The 23,067-nt window shown below is 49.0% G+C and overlaps 1 protein-coding gene and 1 long non-coding RNA gene across 7 annotated transcripts in view; one reads left to right on the forward strand and one right to left on the reverse strand.

Annotated features, from left to right (window-relative positions):
• The window catches only part of LOC111139025, a 77,341-nt gene that overhangs the window by 43,461 nt on the left and 10,813 nt on the right, over positions 1–23,067 (reverse strand). For 3 of the 5 annotated variants that reach the window (XR_002640075.1, XR_002640071.1, XR_002640072.1), the window contains exons 2-4: positions 9,022–9,138; positions 4,418–4,489; positions 885–1,042 (exon numbers count right to left, since the gene is read on the reverse strand). This is a non-coding gene — a long non-coding RNA (uncharacterized LOC111139025). The remainder of the gene's footprint in view (positions 1–884; positions 1,043–4,417; positions 4,490–9,021; positions 9,139–23,067) is intronic. The other 2 variants (XR_002640073.1, XR_002640074.1) reach the window with 2 other exon arrangements.
• LOC111139024 (cell adhesion molecule 3) overlaps positions 17,892–23,067 on the forward strand; it is a 28,488-nt gene continuing 23,312 nt past the window's right edge. For both annotated transcript variants that reach the window (XM_022491118.1, XM_022491119.1), the window contains exon 1: positions 17,892–17,973. In XM_022491118.1, the coding sequence (XP_022346826.1) occupies positions 17,892–17,973 (82 nt within the window). The remainder of the gene's footprint in view (positions 17,974–23,067) is intronic.

Below are 23,067 nucleotides of genomic sequence, written 5' to 3' on the forward strand. Positions count from 1 at the left end.
CAAGGCCTCAGTTTCCACAAAGCGTGACCAGGAGCATCTCCCTCCCAGGCACTAAGGCTGCCCTCACACAGGAGGCCTCCGTCTGATGAGTCAGGGAAGGCCTGCACCACTGTCCTTATCCAAGAACATCCAAGAGCTGGTCCTAGCCTCCGTGGGACTGGCCTTCCCAAGGCTCTCCCAGCAAGCACGTGGTCTGCACACTGGACACGGGCTCAAGAGGATGGGGTTTTACTTTGAGTAACCAGCTAATCTCCAGGCTCAGATTCCCTTCCTTTCAAAGGAAGGAGAGCTGCATTTCCACGGTCCTCCCTCATCCATCAAAGAGTCTAAGAAACAGTATTAACAGGAGGCATCATGATGATAAAAGTCTTTTTAATTCTTCATCTCATCTTATCATCAGAACTCTCCTAGATTGTGGAAAGAGTGATGATCGTCATCCTCGTTTTACAAAAGGAAGGCCTCAACCAAGGACAGTCTGGGGCTTGCCAAAGTCCTCAGCCGGGAAGCAGTGGGCTGAGCAGAGCCTCTGGTGATGCTCAGACCTCTGCCCTCCGACCTCTCCCACCACGGGCAGGTGTCCCCAGATGGCGTGCTCTGAGAGCCAGGCATCCTGTGACACTGGTCTGAGACCCTCCCCACAAGTCTCTCCCCTGCCCTTGTAATCAAGGGGTGGTGGCCCAAGGGCAGGATGGGAGGACATGTGATGGCCATGGGTGGAGGGTAGGTCTGCAGGCCAAGCAGATACAGGCTAAGCATACAGAGGGTGGCGCCTGGTGAGGGTGAGTAAGCTCCCTGCCCCATGGTCTCCCCTCAGTGACTCCTTGTCCCTTCAGTCACCAGAGGTCAAGCAGAGGAACCCACGTCCAGATAAACAAACTGCCTACCTCCAGGTCGGCCGGTCATTCACAGAGCTGCGCCCAGTCCTGGGCTTTCTGGTGGCTCCTTGAGGGCTCTTGGTACACCGCTACGGGGTCAGCCCAGTGGAGTATCCATGCAGAATGGAATGTGGGGAAGGGATGGTATGCTCAGTCTTCGGTCATCACTGAAAATGAGAAAATCGAAAGGATCAAGTAGCCTCATCTTGGAATCACTGAATGCCCAGAATGGAAAGAGATTTTAAAATAATTTAAGTTTCATGTTTAATATTATTCATGAGTTGAATTTTTACCATATGATCTTATTACTTTTATAAATTAAGAAAAAACTAGTCTGAAGATTAAATTGATAATGCTAAGTGGGTGAATGTTTGCTCTTTATTTTGTATATTTCTGTAGTCTATAATTTTTGTCAACCCTCTCATCTGTAATTACATAGATTAGTAAACTCATGCCCATAGAAATTAAATTACTTACCCAATATTACAAAAATAGACTAGCTGCTGTGGTCCGACCAGAAAAATACAGACTTTAAAGTCAAGATGGACCGAGGTTTGAATCCCAGCTCTGTCACTTACTGCGTGACAGTGAGCGCCTCAAGGAACCTTTCTGAGGCTCAGCTTGCCTATTTCAGAACTCACAGAAGCGAGAACGCCTGCCTTGTGGGGCCATCACAAGGCAAAAATGAGACAAAAAGGAGAAAACCCCAGGCAGCCCCGTGCCTGGGTCTCTGTTTCTACAGAGGAGGTTCTTGCTCAGGTCTCTAATGGCGTCCTCACCATCAGATTCACAAGGATCCCGTCAACTTTCTGCAACATTTCACACCAAACCCACTTGGCTCTCTAGAACATTCACTCCCCTGCTGTCCGTGGCGCACGGGCCTCTCCTATCTCTCGTCCCCTCCTTCTCTGGCCCCTTCCCAGCATCCCAAAGAGCAATGGTTATCAGACCCCAGTCAGAATGTCAGGAGCATTTCATATCATTAAATAGAAGAGAAGAGAAATGGTAGCGGAGGTTAGGACAGGAGGAGGCAGAGCACAGTAGAACAGAAAACGGCAGAAGGCATCACCTTCTAATAAGACCCTGTATTATTTTCTGAAACGTTCTAGTTAAACGTACAGGTCTTTGTGTAGACATGTGTGTTCTCGGTTGTAAGAAAAAAATAAATTGATTTCCTCTTTGGGCTGTGGTCAAACACACTGCCCTCAAGTGTGCGTGGCTTCTCTTATCTTCTATTTTCTCCCTAAATCATCTGAAAAGACACCTTAGCACAGATTACCCACTAGGAGCTGAGCGCGCCGCTCTCCACACCTGACAGCTGGCCTGGTTTATTCAGCAACCTTGAAATAACCACCCCTCGGTGACTCAGGGGCATTTCAGCGGTAAAATGTACAAATCCGAACTTACATTTCCCCGTAAATCTTCTGCTCTCCACGATCTACTGATTCATTTAATGGCAGCCCCATCCACCCCTAGTCTATTAGTTTATTTATTCTGCCAATCCATGAACATGTTCTACATGTCGAGAGATGCGTTGGGCACTGGGAACACAGAGATTCTGAGGAAGCCACATCTGCTCTCACGAAAGTCAGAGTCAGAGACAAGAACCAAGCAGTCACATGGGAGATACACGCAGGGTGTATGGTAATAGGGACTGTGGGCAGACTAACCCTGATGAGGGTCTGGGGAGGTTTGCTGGAGCCACAGACATTTAGAAAGCAGGGAGAGGTGTTCCCTGGAGCAAAAGAAGGGGTTGGGTCAGGGAGTGTATGCATGCACAGGCGTGCGTGTGTGCACGGGTGTTGAGGAAACTGGGGAGAACAGAGCTCTAAGAGAGGACAGCAGGATAGAGATAGGCCCCAAACCCTCTATCTGTGTGAGAAACTACGAGAAATGGGGGGGTCGCTGAAGCCCAGAATCCCGGCAGAGCGTGATAGCCCATGGCTGGAAGAACAAATCAGGGAGACCTTCCTGTGTCATGTTCCGGGCCTTCGATGTTAATCCCGTAGGCGATGCAGGGGCGTGGAAGGGTTTAAAGTCAGGGGAACTGCGATCTGAGGTGTATTTCAGAGAGATGGCTCCGGCTGCCGTGGGCTAGACCATTCCCAGAGGGCACGTGGGGTGGAGACTTCGGGCCCTCGCCAAGGTAAGACCTAACAGAGGTCCGCACCCCAGACATAGAACCGGCGACACACAGTGGATTGAAAGGACAAGACTGATTTGACAGAAAAGAGCATGAGGGAGACAGGACCGGCCGTTGGGTCACCCACGTGCGAAGCCTGGAGACTGCGGCGACACCTTCCCTCAGGGGGTCCCCCCGTCTCAGCAGCCCCGGAGCCGTGGGAGTTCTGCCTCTCTGGGACCCTCAGATCCAGCTGCCCCCGGCTCACGGGCAGGGCTCCTGGAATATTTTCATAACCCCTCGCTTGTCTATCTGCACCTGGTCCTTTCCCCTTCCACCCTCTGCCGCACAGCCGATGGAGCCATGGTGATTTTTCTGGAAGGAAAACCCATAGCCTGGAGAAGAGCCCAATGGCGATCTAGAGTCTAACTCCCACCCCTCTTTTCAGGTTCCTTTATGATCATTCCCCACTCACGCCTGGCCTCATGTAGCATGACGCCCAAATACTCATAATCCCCTAAACACACGCGCGCGTGCGCGCACACACACGCACGCACGCACACACACACACAAGCACTGTGCTGGCGATGCCTTGGTATGGGCCCTTTCCTCTTTCCAGAATGCCCTTCCCTTTTCCCGCTCCCACATCCGCCTGGTAACTGCTCCTCCTCCTTAAAGACTCAGGTCATTCCCCTCTTTTTCTGTACGATCTCCCCCAACACCCACACCAACCCCCACAGACTGGAGCCCCCCCCAGCTTCACACCGCGACCGCCCCATGCACACATGCCTCTTGGAGCACGGGGCACATGGTGCTGCCCTCACTGTATGCGCATCTGAGTCCTGCGGGACATGAAGCAGCAGGAGCCCCTTGTGCCTTGTCAGTCTGCACAGCGCCTGGCCGGTGGTAGTTACTCAGTAGACGTGTGCTGGGGGAAATACGGATAAACAATGGCTAGAACAGGTCTCTGTCTCCCTAGCCTGGAGACTGTTCCAGAACAGCATGTGTGTTTATTTTTATAATGGAAATATGACACGAGAACCCTTAAAATGAGACCTGAGAAGTTAAGACTTTTTCCACTGTTCTGCCTCAAAGTGGTATCCAAACAGTCAGCTCTGTCCAGGACTCCAGTCTCTGCACCCAGTCTACCGAATGTGTGGTGTTAGTGTGGGCCCCAGAAGCCCACCCTCAACACAACTTAAACTAAACGAATCTCCCTCCATCTCAAAGTACTCCACCTCACGAAAAGATCCCATGGTTCAGCATTTTCCAGGTCCATCTCTCAGCCTGAGAACGGCGTCTGCCTTTTCCCTCTCTCACCTCCTACAACCACAACCAAACAGAGCCTCTCCTTTCTGTTCCCAATGTCACCACCCCAGCTCGGAACCTCCTGACTTCATCCCCGCATTTCTGTAATTACCTTTTAACAGATCTCCTTAGAATAAGCTTTTAAAATTATTTTCTAATCACTCCACTCCGAAGCACGGGATCACTGTAAAAATATTAAGTATAGCATATAAACAATTAGAGTTCCCCTCCCTTATGACTTACCTCTCACTCCCACCCCAGAACTCCTAATTTTCCAGGATCAGAATCATAGGAGCACTCCTCGAGTGCCTATGTGCCATGTACCATTCAAAGAACTTTAAAGAGATTAATTTATTTCCTCATACTCTACAACCCTAGGAGATATGTATGATTATCATTATCTCTATTCTCCACACAGGGAGAATAAACACTGAGAGATTAAGCACCTTGTCCAAAGTCACACAGCCATAAGTAGCAGTTCGACTTAAACACATATTTATGTGGAGACGAAACATAACCAAGGCACATCTATTGTTCGAGGTTTCTTTCTTATTTTTCACAAAAAGGATAATAGCATGTGTACCTTCTTTGTATTTTCATTTAACAATACATCTTGGTTATCTTTCCAACTTGGTATATATAAATTTACCTCATTCTTTTTAACTGTTATACGTTATTACAAAGTATGGATATAGTATAATTTATTTAACCAATTCTCTATTGATGGATATTTTGGTTCTTTGCCATTTTTCACTGCTGGAAACAATGACATGATTCACATCTATGCACATAAATTACGGCACTCGTGTGTGACTAGACGTGTAGCACAGATTTGTGGAAACAGCACCACTGGTGTTTCAATTTTTAATTTTGATACATTCTGCCAAAATATGTCTAAGACGGCTGCCCCAATTTACATTTTCACTAACAGTAAATGAAGGTGCCTATTTCCCCCAAACACTTGCCAACACTAGATGTGATCCATCATTTTAATTTTTAACAATCTGATGGGTCTTTGATACTTTTTAAAAAATTTATTGATTTTGAAAGAGAGAGAGAGAGAGACCACACAAGCAGGAGGGGCAAAAGGAGGAGAGAGAATCTCAACCAGACTCTGTGCTCAGCGTGGAGCCAGGCATGGGGCTCCATCTCAGGACCCTGACATCATGACCTGAGCTGAAACAAAGAACCGATGCTTAACCGACAGTGATACCCAGGTGCCCCTAGGTCTTTGATACCTTTAACAATCTCAGATCTCTTTGTTACTTTGACTCCTATTTCTCTGAATTCAAATGCCCTTGACCATGTTTTTAGATGTTTAATAGATAACTGTTTCTCCTGAGAATTCCTGCTCACATACTCTAATTTTCATCTGGACTGTTTGGCTTTTTATGTGATTTATTAGGTATTTTGCATGTTATCCATGGAATACTTAGCTCTATGTATTGTAAATAAATTGTCCCCTAGCTATAACTTACTTTTATTTTTTTTATCTATGGTATCTACGTTTACATCATTAAAAAAAAAACAACAAGCAGTAAAACTTGTCAATCCTTTCTTTCATGGATTCTGGGTTTTGTGTCTGGCTTAGGAAGGTCTTTGCCACCCTGAGGTTAAATATATTTTTCTACAGTGTTTAACGATTTCTTTTGGTTTGCTTTGTTTATAAAATTTAGTCCTTCAGTCCAGCTGAAATTTATTTTTGCATTTGGTATCGAGGGAGGTCTCAACATACCCCATGCCAGTTGGCAAATAGATCATCTATTATTCTGATACCATACGTTAGACAGTCTAACCCTTAGTAAGTGACTAGAAATAGTGTATGATATAACGCACGATTCCTCACACACTAAATCTCCATATCGGTCTGTGGCCACGAACTCTTTCCTGCTCCCTTGAATCGGTTATGTGTTCCTGGACAATACTTCAGTGTTCTCATTGCCGTAATTTTAAAGTAACTTAAGATAGCTGGAACACCATATCTCTAACCTCCCCGACTGCATGTGTTAAAATATATATATGTGATCTATGGTTATTCTTGACTTTCTTTTATGGGGGAATGTTAGGGTCAACTGATCAAGTCCCATACAAATAAAATATTAGAGGCTAGAGGTACAGTCGGTGAGGCATTGGACTCTTGACTCTCTCAAATAAATAAATGAATGAATAAAATCTTCAAAAACAAAAATAAAATAAAATATTGGGATTTAGCATGGGATTGACACTGAATTTACAGATTGAGAGGGAAAGAGAAGTAACACCTTGGTGAATCTGACCACTAACCTTTAAGCACCAATTCAATCACATAATATTCTGCCACGAAATTTTTCTCACTGACACTGGGATAAAGATAAGACTGCAGGGGCACCTACGTGGCTCAGTCAGTCAAGCATGTGACTCTTGATTTCGGCTCAACTCATGATCTCAGGGTTGTGAGACCGAGCCCTGAATCAGGCTCTGTGCTGGGTGTGAAACCTGCTTAAGAATCTCTCTCCTTCTCTCTTTGTCCCTCTGCCTCTCCCCACACTCTCTCAAAAATAAATAAATAAATAAATAAAATAACTAAAAACCTTTTCAGTGTCTAGTATTCAACTCTTACCCTCTCAAATTTAGTTTAAAGCCACTTCACCAAGTGAATTTCCCTTTATTCTCATCCTCAAAGTTTTTCAAACAGAATAGTGTATTTACTGTATCCCAGATAACCCTTTGTCTCTCTTCCTAGACAACCACGCCAATAAGAGAGGCGGTTGCAGAGATCTGAATATAAGGGCAAAAAGAGAGGATTTCTATGACTAAATAACCTATGGAGCGGCACCTGGGGGGCTCAGTTGGTTGAGCCTCTGTCTTCGGCTCAGGTCATGATCTCAGGGTCCTGGGATTGAGCCCCGCATAGGGCTCTCTGCTCAGCGGGGAGTCTGTTTCTCTCTCTCTGCCTGTCTCTCTGCCTACTTGTGATCTCTCTCTGTCAAATAAATAAATAAAATCTTAAAAAAATAATAACCCATGGCAATATACTGTTGTCTCAGCACTTACGGGTCAGGGAACTTTGTGTCGAACAAGCAACAGATCATGGGATTTGAAACCCAAAGTGACCTTACTGGCGCCCAAACTCTCACCGTCTCTCCGGTGGCATCTCTCACGGATGAGATGCATATTAGAAGGGATGAGGAATGTTTAGAAGAACTGATCTCATACTACCTGACCAGACAAGACCGAAATTAAACTGAACTCTGGTTTATGTGTGTGTTGGAGAGACGGAAGAGTCTTTTGGCGAAGAAGCTGCGAGAGGCTGCATTACAGCAGAGCGGCCACACCGAGGGAGCAGAGGACCGGGAATGGGGCGGGGTCAGGGTGGCCACACGAGGGTAGCAGAGAGCAGGCGGAACGGCTGTGCTCAAGGTAGGTGGGATCAAGGAGTTGGAACAGAATCTCTAGATCCAGGTAGCACTTTCTACTCAGACAAGAATCTGTGGTCCACCCAGGCAGCCGGAGACAATCCCTCCTACCTCTGCTCCAGGGCGAAGGGGCACAGAGAGAGGGACAACATGTACTGAGCTCTTAGATCAGATCAGTATTTCCCATGAATATGAATGTCCTCCCTCTTCACCAGGAGACAGCGAGGACAGTGATGGTGATGTCTCATGATTAACAAATGCAAAGACTGATCTCAAAGGACGTGACTCAGTGGGTCCGTCTTCAAGCACAGGGGAGCCCAACTTCAAAACCCACACTTTCTCCCTCCCCACACTGTATCTTCAGTGAGTCAGGAGTGGCTCCTCAAACTTGCTTAGGCTTCTTGGAACAGGACACAGTCACTCGGCCCAACACTAGCCAGGGCTCCCATGAGTAGAGTTGAAAACACCCCAAGTGTGGCTGCCCCCATGGTTCAGCCACGGGAACAGCAGCAGTACTGGGCAGCCCAACAGGCATGCACACGTGTGAGAACTAGTCCACGAGGAAGCCCTGGGGTGACAAATCTCATCAGGTGTCACCTGGCAAAGGTTACCCTTAGCAATAGCAAGCTCTGGAACTGTAGGGCTTACAAAGGTATTCAAACCAAAATGGACCATAACTGACCATGAGAGAGTTGAAATCAAGAACAGCCGAAAAATGGGGCCCCTGGGTGACTCAGTCGGTGAAGCGTCTGCCTTCGGCTCAGGTCATGATCCCAGGGTCCTGGGATGGAGCCCCACGTTGGAGTCCCTGCTGGGTGGAGAGCCTGCTTCTCCCTCTCCTTCCTCCTGCCATTCCCCCTGCTTGTGCTCTCACTCACTCTCTCTCTAATAAATAAAATCTTTAAAAATAAATAAATAAAAGTGGTCATCCCTCCTGAAAAATATAAATAAACAAAACAGCAGGAAAACATACAAGAGAGCCAGGAGGAGCATGAGATGCCCATAATCCTCAGACAGGGCCTTCCTCACCCACCAGGACCTGTTCTGAACCCAACCATCTAAGTGAGGACGGTCAGAGACGAGGTTCCAAAGAGATAAGAATAGGCAGGAAGTCAGGAGTTAGGACACATTCACCTGACACCCAGGAGGTTGAGGGGCAAGTTCCCAACAGTCTCAGAGCCTGCAGAAGATGCTACATCGAGGTTAGTGAAGAGAAAGAGACATTTTCTTTCATGAATCAGAGGGAAACAGCTTACATGGCGCGTGATGAGTGAGAATGTTCTCTTTTGTGCATTTACGCAAACATTTAATAGGCACCTACTATGCGCCAGACGTTGTTACGCACGATATCCTTCAGCTCCTGGCAACACCTCTGATCCAAGCTGACAGGGCTCCCCTGTCTTGTGGAGTTTTCCTCTACCGGGAAAAGCGGCACAGACTGCGAATACACAAACCAGAGACACATGATTAAGATTGTAGCTGAAAATAAGAGGTGTTTGCAAGGCAGTGGGAAGGCCTCTCAGAGGAGACGACACTGAAGCTGAGATGTGCCAGCGAGAGCAGCCTCCTGCAGAGCAGAGGGGAAGGTCCCAGCTCCAGAGGGCACAGCAGCTAGCGCCAAGGCTTGTGTGGCTTAGACACGGATGCTCAAGGCAGAATCGCGTGGCCACCAGGTTACAGGGCGTCAGAGAGCTAGGAAAGGGCCAGAGTGCTCAGGGCTTTGTAGATAATAAACATTCAGCAATGGTTGCAGAGAAAAAGTCAAGAAAACTACTTACCGAGAAACTCGGTCATGTTTTGCTTTTAAAACTTAACGTAACTGTATTCTACCGAGCGACTTACACATGGGGTCCTCTCATGAGTCAGCAGGGTCTCTGTGAGGAGACGTGGACTCAGGACTGTCGGGGTCTGGGCCTCCTCTGTGGGCACTTGCTAACAGTGAGGCTGGGAATCTTGATTTTGAGGTTACAAAGCCAGGAACCCTGAGTAGCTGTGTCATTTGTGCCAGATGGATATGCTGGATTGCTGGAATGCCAGGCACTTTGGAGACACAGCTGGGCTGAGACCTCAGCTCTGCCAGGTAATGTGTGACTCAAAGGAAGTTACCACATTTCCTGAGACTCTTTTTTCTCATCTGGAAAATGGGAATAATTCTACCTCCCAGTCAATGAGAAGACTAAATAAATGAGAGCGTATCTGCACAGTAAGCCCTCCGCAAACGCTGGATGAATAAGTGAATGCATGAATATCAGAACCTGTGCATGAAAGAGAAGCTAAATACACATGTTCAGTCATGGCAATGCCTGCTCTTCTCAGTCTGTAATGTTCCCTACCACCAGCAGAGAGCCCAGTGCCTCGGAGAGCGGAGGTGGGTTCCCAGGCAGAAGCCAACCTCCACACTCTGTCTCCTACTCAGCCTTTCTTCTCTCTTTTCCCTTCAACTGGCCCAGCTCTTTTGAATCCACACTATCCCCACTGACTCCCACCTCTCCCCGCCCCTAAAACATGAACTAACTCAGCTTTCCTTCCCTTCCAGTGTGCCCTGGAGATGACCCCTGGCGGGTTGCCTGGGAGACGGTCCAAGTACCAGGTGCCACTGAGCAACTGTCTGTTGACCAACCACCCCAGTTTGTCCAGCACTTTCCCAATCTTAGCACTGAACATTCTGGAAAGCGCCTCAGTCCCTGGGAAGCAGGATGGTTGGCCATCATACCTACCCCCTTCCTCGAGGACACAACCCCTTCCTGTCTCCACAGCACTGTCCACGGGGGTGGGGGGGGTATGTAATACAGATGGCTGGGTCCTAAAGCTGGGCTCTGGGCATTATCTCTTCTCTGCCCACAGGATCAGACAAGCCCACACTCCGTGGGTCCTACTCAATGTCGTGGTACCAGATCTGAGGTCCCCGGAAGGGTCAGTCTTCTGAATCAAATGATGGGCATCCTCCAGTCCATCCATCCACTACTGACAAAGCTATCACTCTAAAATGAAAATCCGGCACTGACAGTTCCCTGCTTAAAACCCTCCAATGGCTCCTGGTCGGCAGAATTAGGAGATATCTCTGGTATAAATTCCTTTCACAATCTAGCAACAGCTGACGGTGCTGTTTCTTGCTTTCCTCCTTTTGTGTCCACTCTCCCCTCTCTTGTTAATCTTCATCCTTTTTATACCTGGTTGACTCCCAGTCCTTCCTTAACGTTTCCCACAAATGTAATCCCTGTCTCTTCTGTGATTCTATGGGCCATATTTGGAATCGCATCACAGTATTTATCACACGGTGTAGCAATTATGTGCTTACATGCCTATTTTCCCTACTGGACTCTGAGCTCCTTAAAGGTTAGTTTCAGACTTGCTCATCTCAAGAGCCCCGCACCAGACACTGACATTTTGCTGTAGCAGTTTTTAACATTCACTCCTATCTTGTGATTCTAAAAAGCAAACCATTACTGCCAGACTAGTCTTAATTACCAAGTATTTTGAATCCCTGAATATTATCCTATCCCTGACTTTCGTATATTTCCTCACAGATAAAATAAGACTCAAAACTGGGTTGGAAATTGGAGAGAGGTTAAGAAGAGCCACTGATCATTTTATTTTGTAATTAGAAAAAATAAAACCTGAGGGTTTACAGATTTTTTTTTTTTTATAGATTGCAACAAAACAGCTGGGTCAAAACACCCGATTTCAACTAGCATTGTGCATTGCACATAAAAACTCCATAGCTACAAATGAAAGAATGAAGGAATCATCAGAGAGTTCTATTCTTGGACATATGATCTCTTGTGTTTTTATATCCAAGCAAATATGTCCACCAGGTGTGAGTACAAAATGACAACACTCTTGCTTAATTTTGTTTGTATTAACAAATAGACCAGAATGCCATTGCTCAGAAATTTTCTAGAACTTCTCTTTGGGAACTGCCTTAAGAACCACCATGTTAGTCAACCAGTCATCTACTATTACCTCTCGGTCAAATCCTGTTTTTGTATTACCCAACACAAACCACCACTTATCCGTAAGGCTTGGATCCTAAGGACATTCGGCTATTTTCAAAATTAAAAGCCATCCTCAAAGGATGAAAATTTTCCACAACTGAAGATATGCAAAAGGATGTAGCAAGCTCTCAAGTCAATTCCCAGAATGACAAAAATGTATCTTGAATAAGTAGTTGGGAATAGTGTACATGTATATTAGAATCATTCAACTTATTTTGGATACATTGTATCTACTTGAAGGCATACGTAACAGCAGGGGACATGCCAGTGAAATGTGCTTGGTTATACACATGTATGTACTTCTGGAGAAAAATGGTTCATCAAGCTTCTATGTTTATAAATACGCTATTTCAGCTAAATGCAGTAAAATTAACAGAATCTACTATTTTTCTGTTTCTACACTAAGCACTGGGAATACAAGATGTGTGAAATATCACGTCTGCCCTCAAAGAGCTCACAGTCAGTGAAGAAAAACACAGACAAATCCTTGTACCACCATGAAAGAAGGATAACTGGGGGAGTTTATACCCCCTTTAGTGGTAGCACCTAGCAAGGAGTGATCATCTCTGGCTAGAACACTTCACAGAGGCAGCGGCTCCTAATCAAAGTTTGGATAGATAAACACAAGCACCAGTTTCATCAGGCTTAATGAGATGGGCAATCCAGGTATAGGAAATAGTATGTGCAAAGACACTGAGGCATGAAACAAAACAGTGTGTTTGGGAAATTACAAGCCATTTAATACTGCTGGAGCACAGAACGTAAGGAGAAAGAAGTCGAGATACCCACTGGAGAGGCTGTAGATACCCATGTAACTGAAAATGTGCATTTTTGTTTGCAGACGATTCTGTGCGTCTACTGTCTTTCCGAAATACATCAATCACCCCATTGCCGAAGAAATAGTGGCACACACATTTATTGCATGATTTTATATTTGCCTGAATTTATCACAAAAACTGTCCCCAGTCTCAGCTCGTATTTGTTTCGTCCCCGATGACTTGCACCTTGCGCTCATTCCCCTCCGTGTCCCTGTCATCCTGCTCAGTTTCCCCTTGCATGCCTCCTCCCAGATCGATTTGCGTCCTCCTACAGTCTCTCAGGTCAGCCTCCTCTCTAATGTCAAGCAATGCCTCTTCCCTCCTGCAGAACAAAGCTCAAATGACCTCTTCTATCTAACAAGTCTGCTGGCTAAACCCAGGCGCCGAACACGTAGGCTCTGGGGTAAGATGGATCTGGATCTGAAACCTGGGTCTCTGTGCCCTTGGGCCAGTCATTTGGCCTCTCCAAGCTTTTTCTCCACCTGAGGCTCAGACAGGATCACTCCCGTCTGTCCAGGAGGGGTAATGCACGCTGTCGAGAAAGCTCGGGAGTGCCAAAAGGAATACTAACGGGAAAGAACTTTGTGTAGCATGTGGCATATTGTTGGTTGGCATATGATTAACAGTAACTTTAACAGTTACTGTTAATCATAAATTCAAATTGTCTTGTGATTCTCAAGCCTAAGTCATACATGGCAATTTCATGGGCAGGTACTGACCTTGACTCTTTTTGCTGTTGTGATATGCTGTGGGAGGCAGTGTTGCTGGACAAATTCAACGCCAACAACGTCCCTCTCCCCCTACCCGCCCCGAGGTGGGGGTTGGGCAGAATTCGATGAGTCTGGGAAGGAAAGGAGGCTTTTCTTCCAGAGTATTTCTGTCTATAGTTTGATTATTTCAACTTCACAAATACATTCATGTTTTCAAAGGGTCCATGAGGTTTCTGGGCAGGGAGATTTTGGCTTTTTCTTGGTTGGTGTATTTGCTTGGTTTCTATTTTGTACCACAATTCACTAAGCAAACAAATAAAAACCCTAAATTAATAATACACTCTAGGGAAGCTCAGTATTTTAGAAGTCATTCTAGTCAAATATAGTTAGGATTTTAGGAGAGGGTTGATCAGAAAGTATGTGTTGACAGAAAGAGGAATGAGCACAGGCCTTCAGCTCAAGCAGACCTTAAATAGTAGATTCGGACCCACTATTGACAAATGACATAATCTCGTTAAGCCTTTGTTTCCTCATATTTGTAAGGCAGCTAATAATTCCAACCACCTTCAGGTACTTTCCAGCCCCTCAATGAGATGCTCTGCACGTAAAGTACCCAGTGCCAAATGTGGCAAACATTGGGCTCGGTACCCGTGATCATTTTTATTATAACTGTGTTGCTGTCCTAGTTGCTGGCTCATAGCAGGTTAGAATGAAGATGCTGGCTCAAATCGACAATTAAATTGGGGTTGGTATGAGGATTAATAGTTAGAGTCTGTAATAGATTAGGGTTAGGATTGAAATTAGAATTCAATTAAGGTTAGAATTAAAATGCATACAGAGGTGATTATTAAGGATGGGGTTAATTAAAACTGGATAATGGAAGAAGGAAGCAGTATGAGGAGTACTGGTTTAGTTGGGTGGAAAATTAAAGAGGAAAGCAATGTGGAAACCCACGTAGAATTCACTGATAAAGGGAAAGTCTTAGAGACGAGAAGGATTAGAGTCCAGAGCATAACTGAGCCAAGGCTTCTGAGCTGTTTCCTACAGGTGCGGTCATCCCCTATTGGATGAGTAATACCCTAGGATTCACCCCTCGGTGGAGGCCCCCTCCCATCGGAAGCAGGAGCAGCCAGCGTGGGGAAAGGAATGCCCAGGGCCCACACAGCTTCGTCTAGCCCAGCACCGATGCCAACACATTCCACACCCCCAGCTCCCCAGGCTGTTGCTGAGTGGACAGGAGCATCCAGGAGCCAAACCCCGCCTTCTCCCTACCCTCCTTCTCTGCTTCTCCCCCTCCCCCAGCCTCCACTGTAACTACCAGCTCTTTAATCCCACAGACAACCTACTCCACACTTTGTGCAAGTCTCTTGGAAATGCATATTGTGTGTCACAGCATTTCAGAGTGGAAAGTAACCATAGAGATCACAACCCAACATGGATACTTTTATTTTACCTATTTACATGATGGAGATAATCCTTGTAGGCCAGACTTGCTTTGCAAAAACTCTCTCCTCCTAGTGAATAGGACTGAGACGCTGGGTGTGCATGCATGTACAAAGGGCATGAGAATGATTATAGGCAAGGAGCTATTCCCAATGGAGACATCCACATCCGCAGGAGAAACTACCCTTCCCCTCAGAGACATGCAGGAGTGAGCAATTCCTCAATCTGTACACTGCTCAGAAGTACTGATGATAATTCTCCTTATTCCTCCTGCCCCCGAGGGGACTATCTGCCTCCCTATCCAACGTGGGTAACTCCTTTACTGTGCACCTGTGTGATCATGGGAAGTCACTTAACTTCTCCTCGCCCCATCTTCATCCCTTCAACAAGGGGCATTGATGAGGTAATCTTGAAGGTTGCTTACAACTCTAATACTCTTTCATTCTGTAATTCTAAAAGCCAATGTCTGCTTCCTATTCCCAGGGCCTAACGTGCTGCTGCCAAACCGATGCTGATGGTGCAGAAAAGGGAAGAGGAACCAGTAGGAAAAGAGCATCCCGGAGTCTCATGTGCTAGCTCTTAATAGTCCCTCCAAAACAGCTCTCCCCTCTCCTCCCACCCTGGGTCCTCCTCCTTCGCAGTTACAGTTGGGGGAAGGGAGGGGCGTGGCGGACCAGCAGTCCATAGAGAAGGAAGTGAGGACAGGCAGAAGGGGATCACAGCAGAGCAGCAGATGGAAAAGATGATTAGTTAGAGGAGCTTGAAACCTAATCCCTTATCCTGCCGTCCCATCCCGCCCATCCCCTCTTAGTCCCGCAATACTCACCTGTCCTCTCTTAAGCCCACGCAGATGATCTCTAAGGCTTTTCCTACCTCCAAAGATAATACTCTTTACCCATCAAGACCTGTAACTGGCTGGGGCGCCTGGGTGGCTCAGTGGGTTAAAGCCTCTGCCTACGGCTCAGGTCATGATCCCAGAGTCCTGGGATCGAGCCCCACATCAGGCTCCCTGCTCAGCAGAGAGCCTGTTTCTCCCTCTTCCTCTGCCTGCTGCTCTGCCTCCTTGTGGTCTCTCTCTATCTCTCTAATAAAATAAATAAATAAATAAATAAATAAAGACCTTTAACTGGGAAAGCCTGACCCTTCCCTTCTGAAGCCCCATTCTCTCTGAAAACACACCCACGCCTTCTTTTTCTCTGTAGGACTAAACTCGTGCCAGCCTGGTCCCACCACTATCAGAAAGCCCGAACTTCCCTTCAGGCCTCTCCTCTCCCTTGCATCCTGGTCTGTACAGCCTTCAATCACACTCTGCCCCCCTCCATTTTAATCTCTCGGAGATTTTTAAATGTCAGGGAACCCCAGGGAGCAGAATGGTTTGGAGTCACTGAAATAGGGGACGCAAGCAAGTCAGACAGCCACGGTGGTCAAAAACGTCCGCAACCAATTCCAAATAACTACCCAGATGCTCAGGAGACACGTAAGGGGCAAGAACAGCTCTTCTCCCAGAGACCCCAGACGGATGCTAGAAACAGAGAAACAGTGGGGCAGCATTCTGGCCTCCTGAAGGAATTTGCCAGAGAACATTCACTGGCAACTCCATCAGTGGCTAACATGGATAGAGAGCTTTCCCAGTTGGAGTACCTCCCCCATCCTTGTCCTTGAACTATGAGGGGGCAGACAGTTGAGCCCATCACAGAGGGCTGAGAAAGCCTGTCAGAAGGGGCAGAGATGACCCAAACATGAAGGATCCGCATGGTGAGGCACAGTCCCAGTGCAGAAAGGGTACTGGCATAGGGGTTAGAAGACATACTGCCCTACGTCCGAACCACCATTTGCGTTTTCTACTATTAACTGTCAGTGTTTCCTTAACCCTTGGAAAGGTAGTTAACACCCATCACCTTAGCTGCACTTGTACAGTGAGGGGTTCTGCCAAATGCTTTTGAAGAATCCTTACATAGCTCAAATTCTTTGATTCAGAAAGTCTAAGATTTGGGGCTGTATACCCAAAACCGAAGCTTGAGCAAAACTGACTTCCAGGGATCCCTTTCTGAGATGTACCAAGAGTCTTCCAGAAATACACAGATCACACAGAACAGCAAACCCTAGGGACTTGGGACCTTGGAACTAAAAGCAAGTGCAAAGGCCCTTCGCCTCTCATCTATCTTACATCTGGCCTCAGGGACAAGAGCCGCATTAGCCACAGAGGCATGGCTCCGTAAAGAAGGCCGATCAGACCATTCACCCAAGAATCTTACTTATTAAAACTTGAGAAGAATGAGCTCCTCCGGAAGACTGAGAAAGAAGCAAAAATACTGGGGGGAAGGGTTGGGATGGAAGGGAGGGTAGGCAGGACGAAGGTGAAACTACAGAGTTGCTCTGGAGGCTGCTTACTTGGGCAAGACTCTGGAGTGGGTTTTAGAGGGGGTCAGTGCTTGAACAAGGGGTTGAGGGAAATGTGGATTCCCATGGCCTGGGGGTTTGCTGGAAGAAGGCTTTCAAGGGAAATTGCCTGGGGCCACACACTGTTGCTGGACAGATAACTGGGCTGGGGGGGGGGGGCTCTTGGGTCAGAGGAGCTAGGGAGGTGTGCATTTAGGAGAATGGACAGGGTAACTGGCTACCCATGGGGAGATGTCGCTGGGCAACACTCCTGATAGCACCCCCCAGGCTCACGGGGTTCCCCAGTTGCCAAAAGAGGGAGGGCGGGGCCGGAGAATCTCTGGCTAGTGGGCACGCCCTTGCCCAGGCCTGCAGTGGCCGCTCTCGCCAGCTGGCCCAAGGCCCTGCCCGGCTCCCCTCCCTCCACCCAAGCCTAAGAGGGGTGCGAGCCCGGTCCCACTGCTGAGCCAGCTCCCTCCCTCGGCTCCACACCCGCGCCGGGCTGGCGGAGCTCCCGGGGGAGAAGGTGGAAGGCACCACGAGGGCGCGGAGGGGGTGTGGGAGGCAGGGGGAGTGGGGAATGCGGCAGCTTGGCCCCCCCCGCGACCAGCCCAACCCCCCGCCGCCCCCCCTCCACCTCCAACGGAATGGTTTGCTCCGAGCGCCCTATTTAATCCCCGCGACTGCAGCAGCGCCGGCTCCCTCCCGGTCCCCGCCTCGGCCCCGGGCTCCGAAGCGGCTCGGGGGCGCCCTGTCGGTCAGCGTCGTCGCCCACCCCCTGCCCAGCCCCCGCCCCCGGGGACCCAGGCTCGCCAGCGCGCAGCGGGGAGCCGGCCGGGACGCGCCATGGGGGGCCCCTCCGCCCTGCCCCTGCTGCTGCTCCTCGCCTGCTGCGGGGCGCCCGGCGGGGCCAACCTCTCCCAGGATGGTGAGTTTGGGTGGGGAGGGGGAGGCGCTGGGGTGGGGGGATACCGGGGCGGGGGCTCCGATCCCAGCGGGGCCGGGGGGGAGCCTGTGGGCTTTGTCTGGAAGCGGGGTTCCAGTCGCCGCCGCCGCTGTACCCGGGTGGGTCTGCCCCGGCATCCGTGTCTGTGTGGGGCTGGGCTGTGCCGGCCGTGCACCTGCCATACGCCTTGCTGTCTGCGTGTGCACCGGGCTCGCTCTGCTCGCAGCAGCCCGGGCTCTGGCTGTGCCGATGTCCGTGTGCGTGTGTCTGGGTGTGCGCGTCTGTGTTGGTGTCTGCCTCTGCGTTTCTGTGTCAGTATCTGTGTGTATGTCTGTGTCAGTGTGTGTTGGGGGCGGAGTGAGATCTGTCGCTGGTTCAGTCAGGGCGTGTGTCGGGGGTTTGTGTATGTGTCTGGAAGGGTTGGATAGCCAGTGCAAACCCCCAAACTGCTGTATGCAAACATCGCTCCCCCCCGCCCGCCCCCCCCAGCGGCGCAGCTCCGAGTGGGCAGGGGAGGGGGCCCCGGTGAGGCTGCCGAGGGGGGCGTGGGCAAGGGAGGGGGGGGGCTTCTCCTTGGAGCAAAACAACAACACAGGGCGGGGGGGCCCCAGGATGGCAGTAACCCTAGCGGTGGCAGCAGCTGGGAAAAGAAACCCAGACAGGAGCGGAGGAGGTGGGGGAAGGTTGAGCAAAAGGAAGGATCAAGATATGGGAAGGAGGATGCCGAGAAAACCCAAAGCTGTCCTGGGCTAAGCACTGATTTTGCCAGATTTGGGGGTGAGGTAGCTCGCCTGGTCCCCTTTGCCCCAGGTGGGAACTCAAACCTTCTTGGGTTTGTCAGGGACAAGACAAGGAAGAGTGGGGGGAGCAGGGAGGCGGGGCCAGGGCCAGGGGACTTGGGGAAGAGCCCCTCCCGCCCTGGACCAGGCTATGTAGGTCAGCGCTGTGGGGGCCCCTCGGTTTTCTTAAAGGCTGCTAACGGTTCATGGGGTGGCAGGGTACAGTTTGTAGGGAGCCCAGGAAGGGAGCCATGGCTCTGAGCCTCAGGTCCCCAGAGGAGGGAGGGCAGGCAGAAGAGGGACTAACTAACGGAATGCATCGCCTGGTCTTCTCCGCCCAGTCGGAGGAGGGCTGGGCTGCCTTGGGGGAGAGGGGACAGGACCTCTGCGGAGCAAAGGGATGTGGGGAGAGTGAGAGAGAGGGTGGTGGCTATGCCCGGACAGATGCCAATGAAAAACAGAAAGAACCGCAGGGGAGGAGAAAGGGGAGGCGGCTCCTGGGCTATGGACCCAGTGGCCAGCAGGGATGGGCATAGGGCCAGGGTGGGGCGGGGGTGGAGAGGGGAGGGGTTGAAACTGGGGAGGATGATGTAAAGAATTTCATCTGAAGAAAACAGGCTGAGAGCCAGGGTGCCGGAGGAATAATTGCTCGTCTCCCCTGACCTCCTCCCCCAGCCCTGTCTCCATCCCCGTAAAGGAGCTTCAGTTGGGATGAAGACACTGGGGATCCCCTCCCTGTAGCTGGCTGGCTGACTCCTTCCACGCCATCCCCATCAAAACCCCAAAGGGAGTCCCCACCCCAGTCACCACAGAGACAACAGCCCCTCCCCTCCGTGGAATCCCCCTTCCCCAGAGAACTGCAGTCATGACCCTACTCACTGAGGAAGTGAGGAGAGTCTCAGGGGCCAGCTAGGTGCAAGGCAAGGAGAGATTGCTGGTTGTACGTCTCAGTAATGATTCTCTACTAGGCCTTGACTTTCAGCTACAGCCCCTGGATTTCTCGTCCCGCTAGCTGCATTCAGCATAGGCAGTGTGACCCCAAACTGTACCTGTTCAGTAGTGAGGATGGATGGTCCCAGCCTGGGGCCCAGAGTCACCCCAGAAAGCTGGGAGCTCTTCAGCTCTAGGACATAAACATCGTAGAACAGAGTTACTCTGTATATAGCCAAGTCTTTCTTCACCAAACACAGTATTATATCTTGGCCCTTGATTCGGGAGCCCAGCATTACTTAGGTGTTGGGTTGAGAGGAAGAGAAACCCTCTGCCTTCACATTTATAAAACATCCCAGCAGTGCTGGAGGGAAAGAGTACGAGGCACTAAGTTGGGAATGGAGAATTTCCAGAGGAGAGGTCAGGAAGTCAGAGATGGGGAGGGAGGTCTATTCCCAAGGAAGAATCAAATGAAACCTCATTTTCCTTGTAGAGTGTTATCTGTCTGGATAGTGGACATATGTCTGATGTGCAAAGTCCTGGGACTTACTGGTGTACAAGACATACAGCCACACACAGTCTTTACCTAAATTAATTCCACCTCTTAATTTCTGGACCTAAAAGGGCCAGCTCTGATGCAGGAGGGAGTAGTTCAGCTCTGAGACTCATGGGTGGTGGTCTTGATAACCATTCTGACCAGGATCATGTAGAAGGTGGGTGTGGTACCCCTGACGTGGCCTGGGTCCTCTGGGCAGAGGGCAAGGCAGTGTATAGTCTCCCTGACAATGTTTGCCCAAAACGAGATGCAACATAAAAGCATGAGCACAACATGCCCTAACACATGGAGGCTTGAGTGGTCTCGAGTGTGTGGTGGAGTGGCTAGCTCCACGCAGAGGGAGGGAAACAAATGTCAGGTGCTGCTGGGATACAGAGAGCCCTGGAGGAGGGTTCATAAGGCTGAACAGGGACTGAGAGGCTGGAGAAGGGCGGGAAATACTATGGGAACCTGACCATTCATGCTGTAGCTGGAGGCCCATGACCTGTTTGCCCACTCAGTTTGCCACCTTCCCCTTCCCTCTCACATTTCCCCACTAGTCCCGGCAGAAGCTGGCAACCCCAGTTTTGGTAGGTAGGAACCCCATGAACTTAATGTGTTCTGTGGTGATCTCTGATAAACAGCTCAATATTCAACACTGTGACCAACATTCCTTGGGCTCCTCCTTCTCCAGTCATTTCCAGAACCCTGGGAGCTGAGCAAGTGTAGAGGATGGGTGAACAGCCTGACTTTGCTTCAGCCTGTAGCAATTTAACCTTGCACCGCACTGCCCCACACATGAATATCTTTCCCTTTCCAGTGACCTTCTGTCCACTGCCATCCATTCTTCAGCCCCCTGGCCAGGTGCCCAGTGTAGAGCTCATGCCCAATGTGCCGGAGAAGTCCAGAAAGCATTCACTCCAGAGCTGCCCTCGGGTCTGCTTGGCAGACCTCCTCCATCCTGCTTCTTCCCCCCTGCAGCTGTAACCATTCTGTTCCTGTTCCCATGCTCTCCCTAGTACAGCTGTAGCCCTTGGGAAGGATAGACATGCGTTTTCCTGGCACTGAGAAGTTGAGGCCTTCAGAGAGAGGCTGGTGTGGCAGGGATCTGTGATCTCCATGCAGAACCAGTCTATCTGACAAGGGCTCCAAGCTGTGGCATGTCCGCTGGCCATCCAGAGTCCCACCAAGGGCTCTGCCCCAAGCTCTCTCTGGCACTAGGCAGCACTGCTGGTCAAAGGATTTTTTTCCAGGACTAGGACAGTGGTTTTCTCACTTTAAGTTTTGAAGATGTGAAATTCCTTTATCACATAAGAAAAACAGATCAAAGGAGAATTGTTCTTCTTGAAAGAGAGAAGATAGACCTGTGGGTCTTTTATCCTTCTTCCTATCTCCCCCCTCCACTCCCAACAATCTTGATACCCGAGTGCTCTGCTACACACAGCTTGAGGTCTTCTGTCCTCGCCTGACAGCAAGGAAGCCTGCCCACTGCCCTCAGATGCTCTCTCCTTCTTCTTCCAATTGAGGAAGACTGGAGGTCCAAGTCTAATTTCAAGAGTGCCTTGTTGGAGACATTCCCTCTTCACTTGGAGAGTGACTCACAGTCCTGCAGCCATAAAATTTCACAGATGGCATCTTTTGGGTGTGCTGGTCACTTTGCAACAGCAGATTGGGTAGTTGTGCCATTGTTCTGTAGATCTTGAGATCTGACGTTGGTACTCCTCACCGATAGTACTTCCTTATAGTCCACATACGATGCAGAAGGGGATCAAAAGCTGTTTGTCCTTAAGTCACATGCTAGGACCAATATTTTCACAGTTATCACTAAAGAGGTAAATCTTCGGGGTGTGTGGGGGGGAACACTGGCTGTGAGGCATGACATTCTTTGTTGTTTCCTGCTTCAGTAAATTGCTCTATGATCCCTACTCTGTCATCTGCTTCTCAGTAAGGAATGTCACCTAAGGATGGTGACCTAGGTTGCAGATTCTCCATGAAAGCAACTGGTGGCCTGGACTACCTCCTTACTTGACCACTGAATGAAACATCCCCAAGGCATTAGAAAGTTTTGGTAATTATATCTCCCTCTCTCATTTTTCATGTTAAAATTTAACATTTCCTGTTTAACCACTGGCTATAGGCCCATATACTGGAACATTCTGTTTCCTGGATGAGGTCATGTCCTAGAGGTCTATGCATAAACTCTGAGAACAGCAATCCCCATGGGAATGCTTATAAGAGATAGAAAGAAACAAACCATCAGAAAAAGAGCCCAAAGAAACAAGCCATCCAATAAAGATTCAGGTCCCTAAAAACTCAGTCAAATTAAGAACAAAAACCCCCAAGCAACTATAAAATAGAGAAGAGTTAAGTGTCTGGGGCCAAGGACCTGCCTCTTCCTCTAGGATCAGCGGTAGTAATGATTCCTTACAAGGCCAGAACAAGCTGGTGCTCAGAGTTCCTATAATCCAAGTAAAAACCCAATCCAATCCTGTTATAACAAGGAGATCCATCCCTTCTAGCACTGAGAAGCCAAGCCTTCAAGTCTCAAAGCTGCTGAGACTTTTGCAAAACAGAGGTTTAGCAAAGCTACATATTCTTCACTGCAGCAACAAGTACTGGAGAGAGAACTAGACTTGTCCCTTTACCAAAATCTATCTAAGTGTAAAGAGACTGACCAAATGTCCCAGCTATGTCATGAACACAAATGCCTTCTTAAGAGGTGTGATCCACTCCTCTTTCCCACGTATGATGAAGACTGGACTGTCCATGGCAATTTGGGGAAGGTTCAGGGCACCCTGACTCTGGCACATCTCACAGCCTATCTGATGGTAA

Source organism: Enhydra lutris, unplaced genomic scaffold (genome assembly GCF_002288905.1).
Source record: "Enhydra lutris kenyoni isolate GAN:26980312 unplaced genomic scaffold, ASM228890v2 scaffoldscaffold94, whole genome shotgun sequence".
Taxonomy (NCBI): domain Eukaryota; kingdom Metazoa; phylum Chordata; class Mammalia; order Carnivora; family Mustelidae; genus Enhydra; species Enhydra lutris.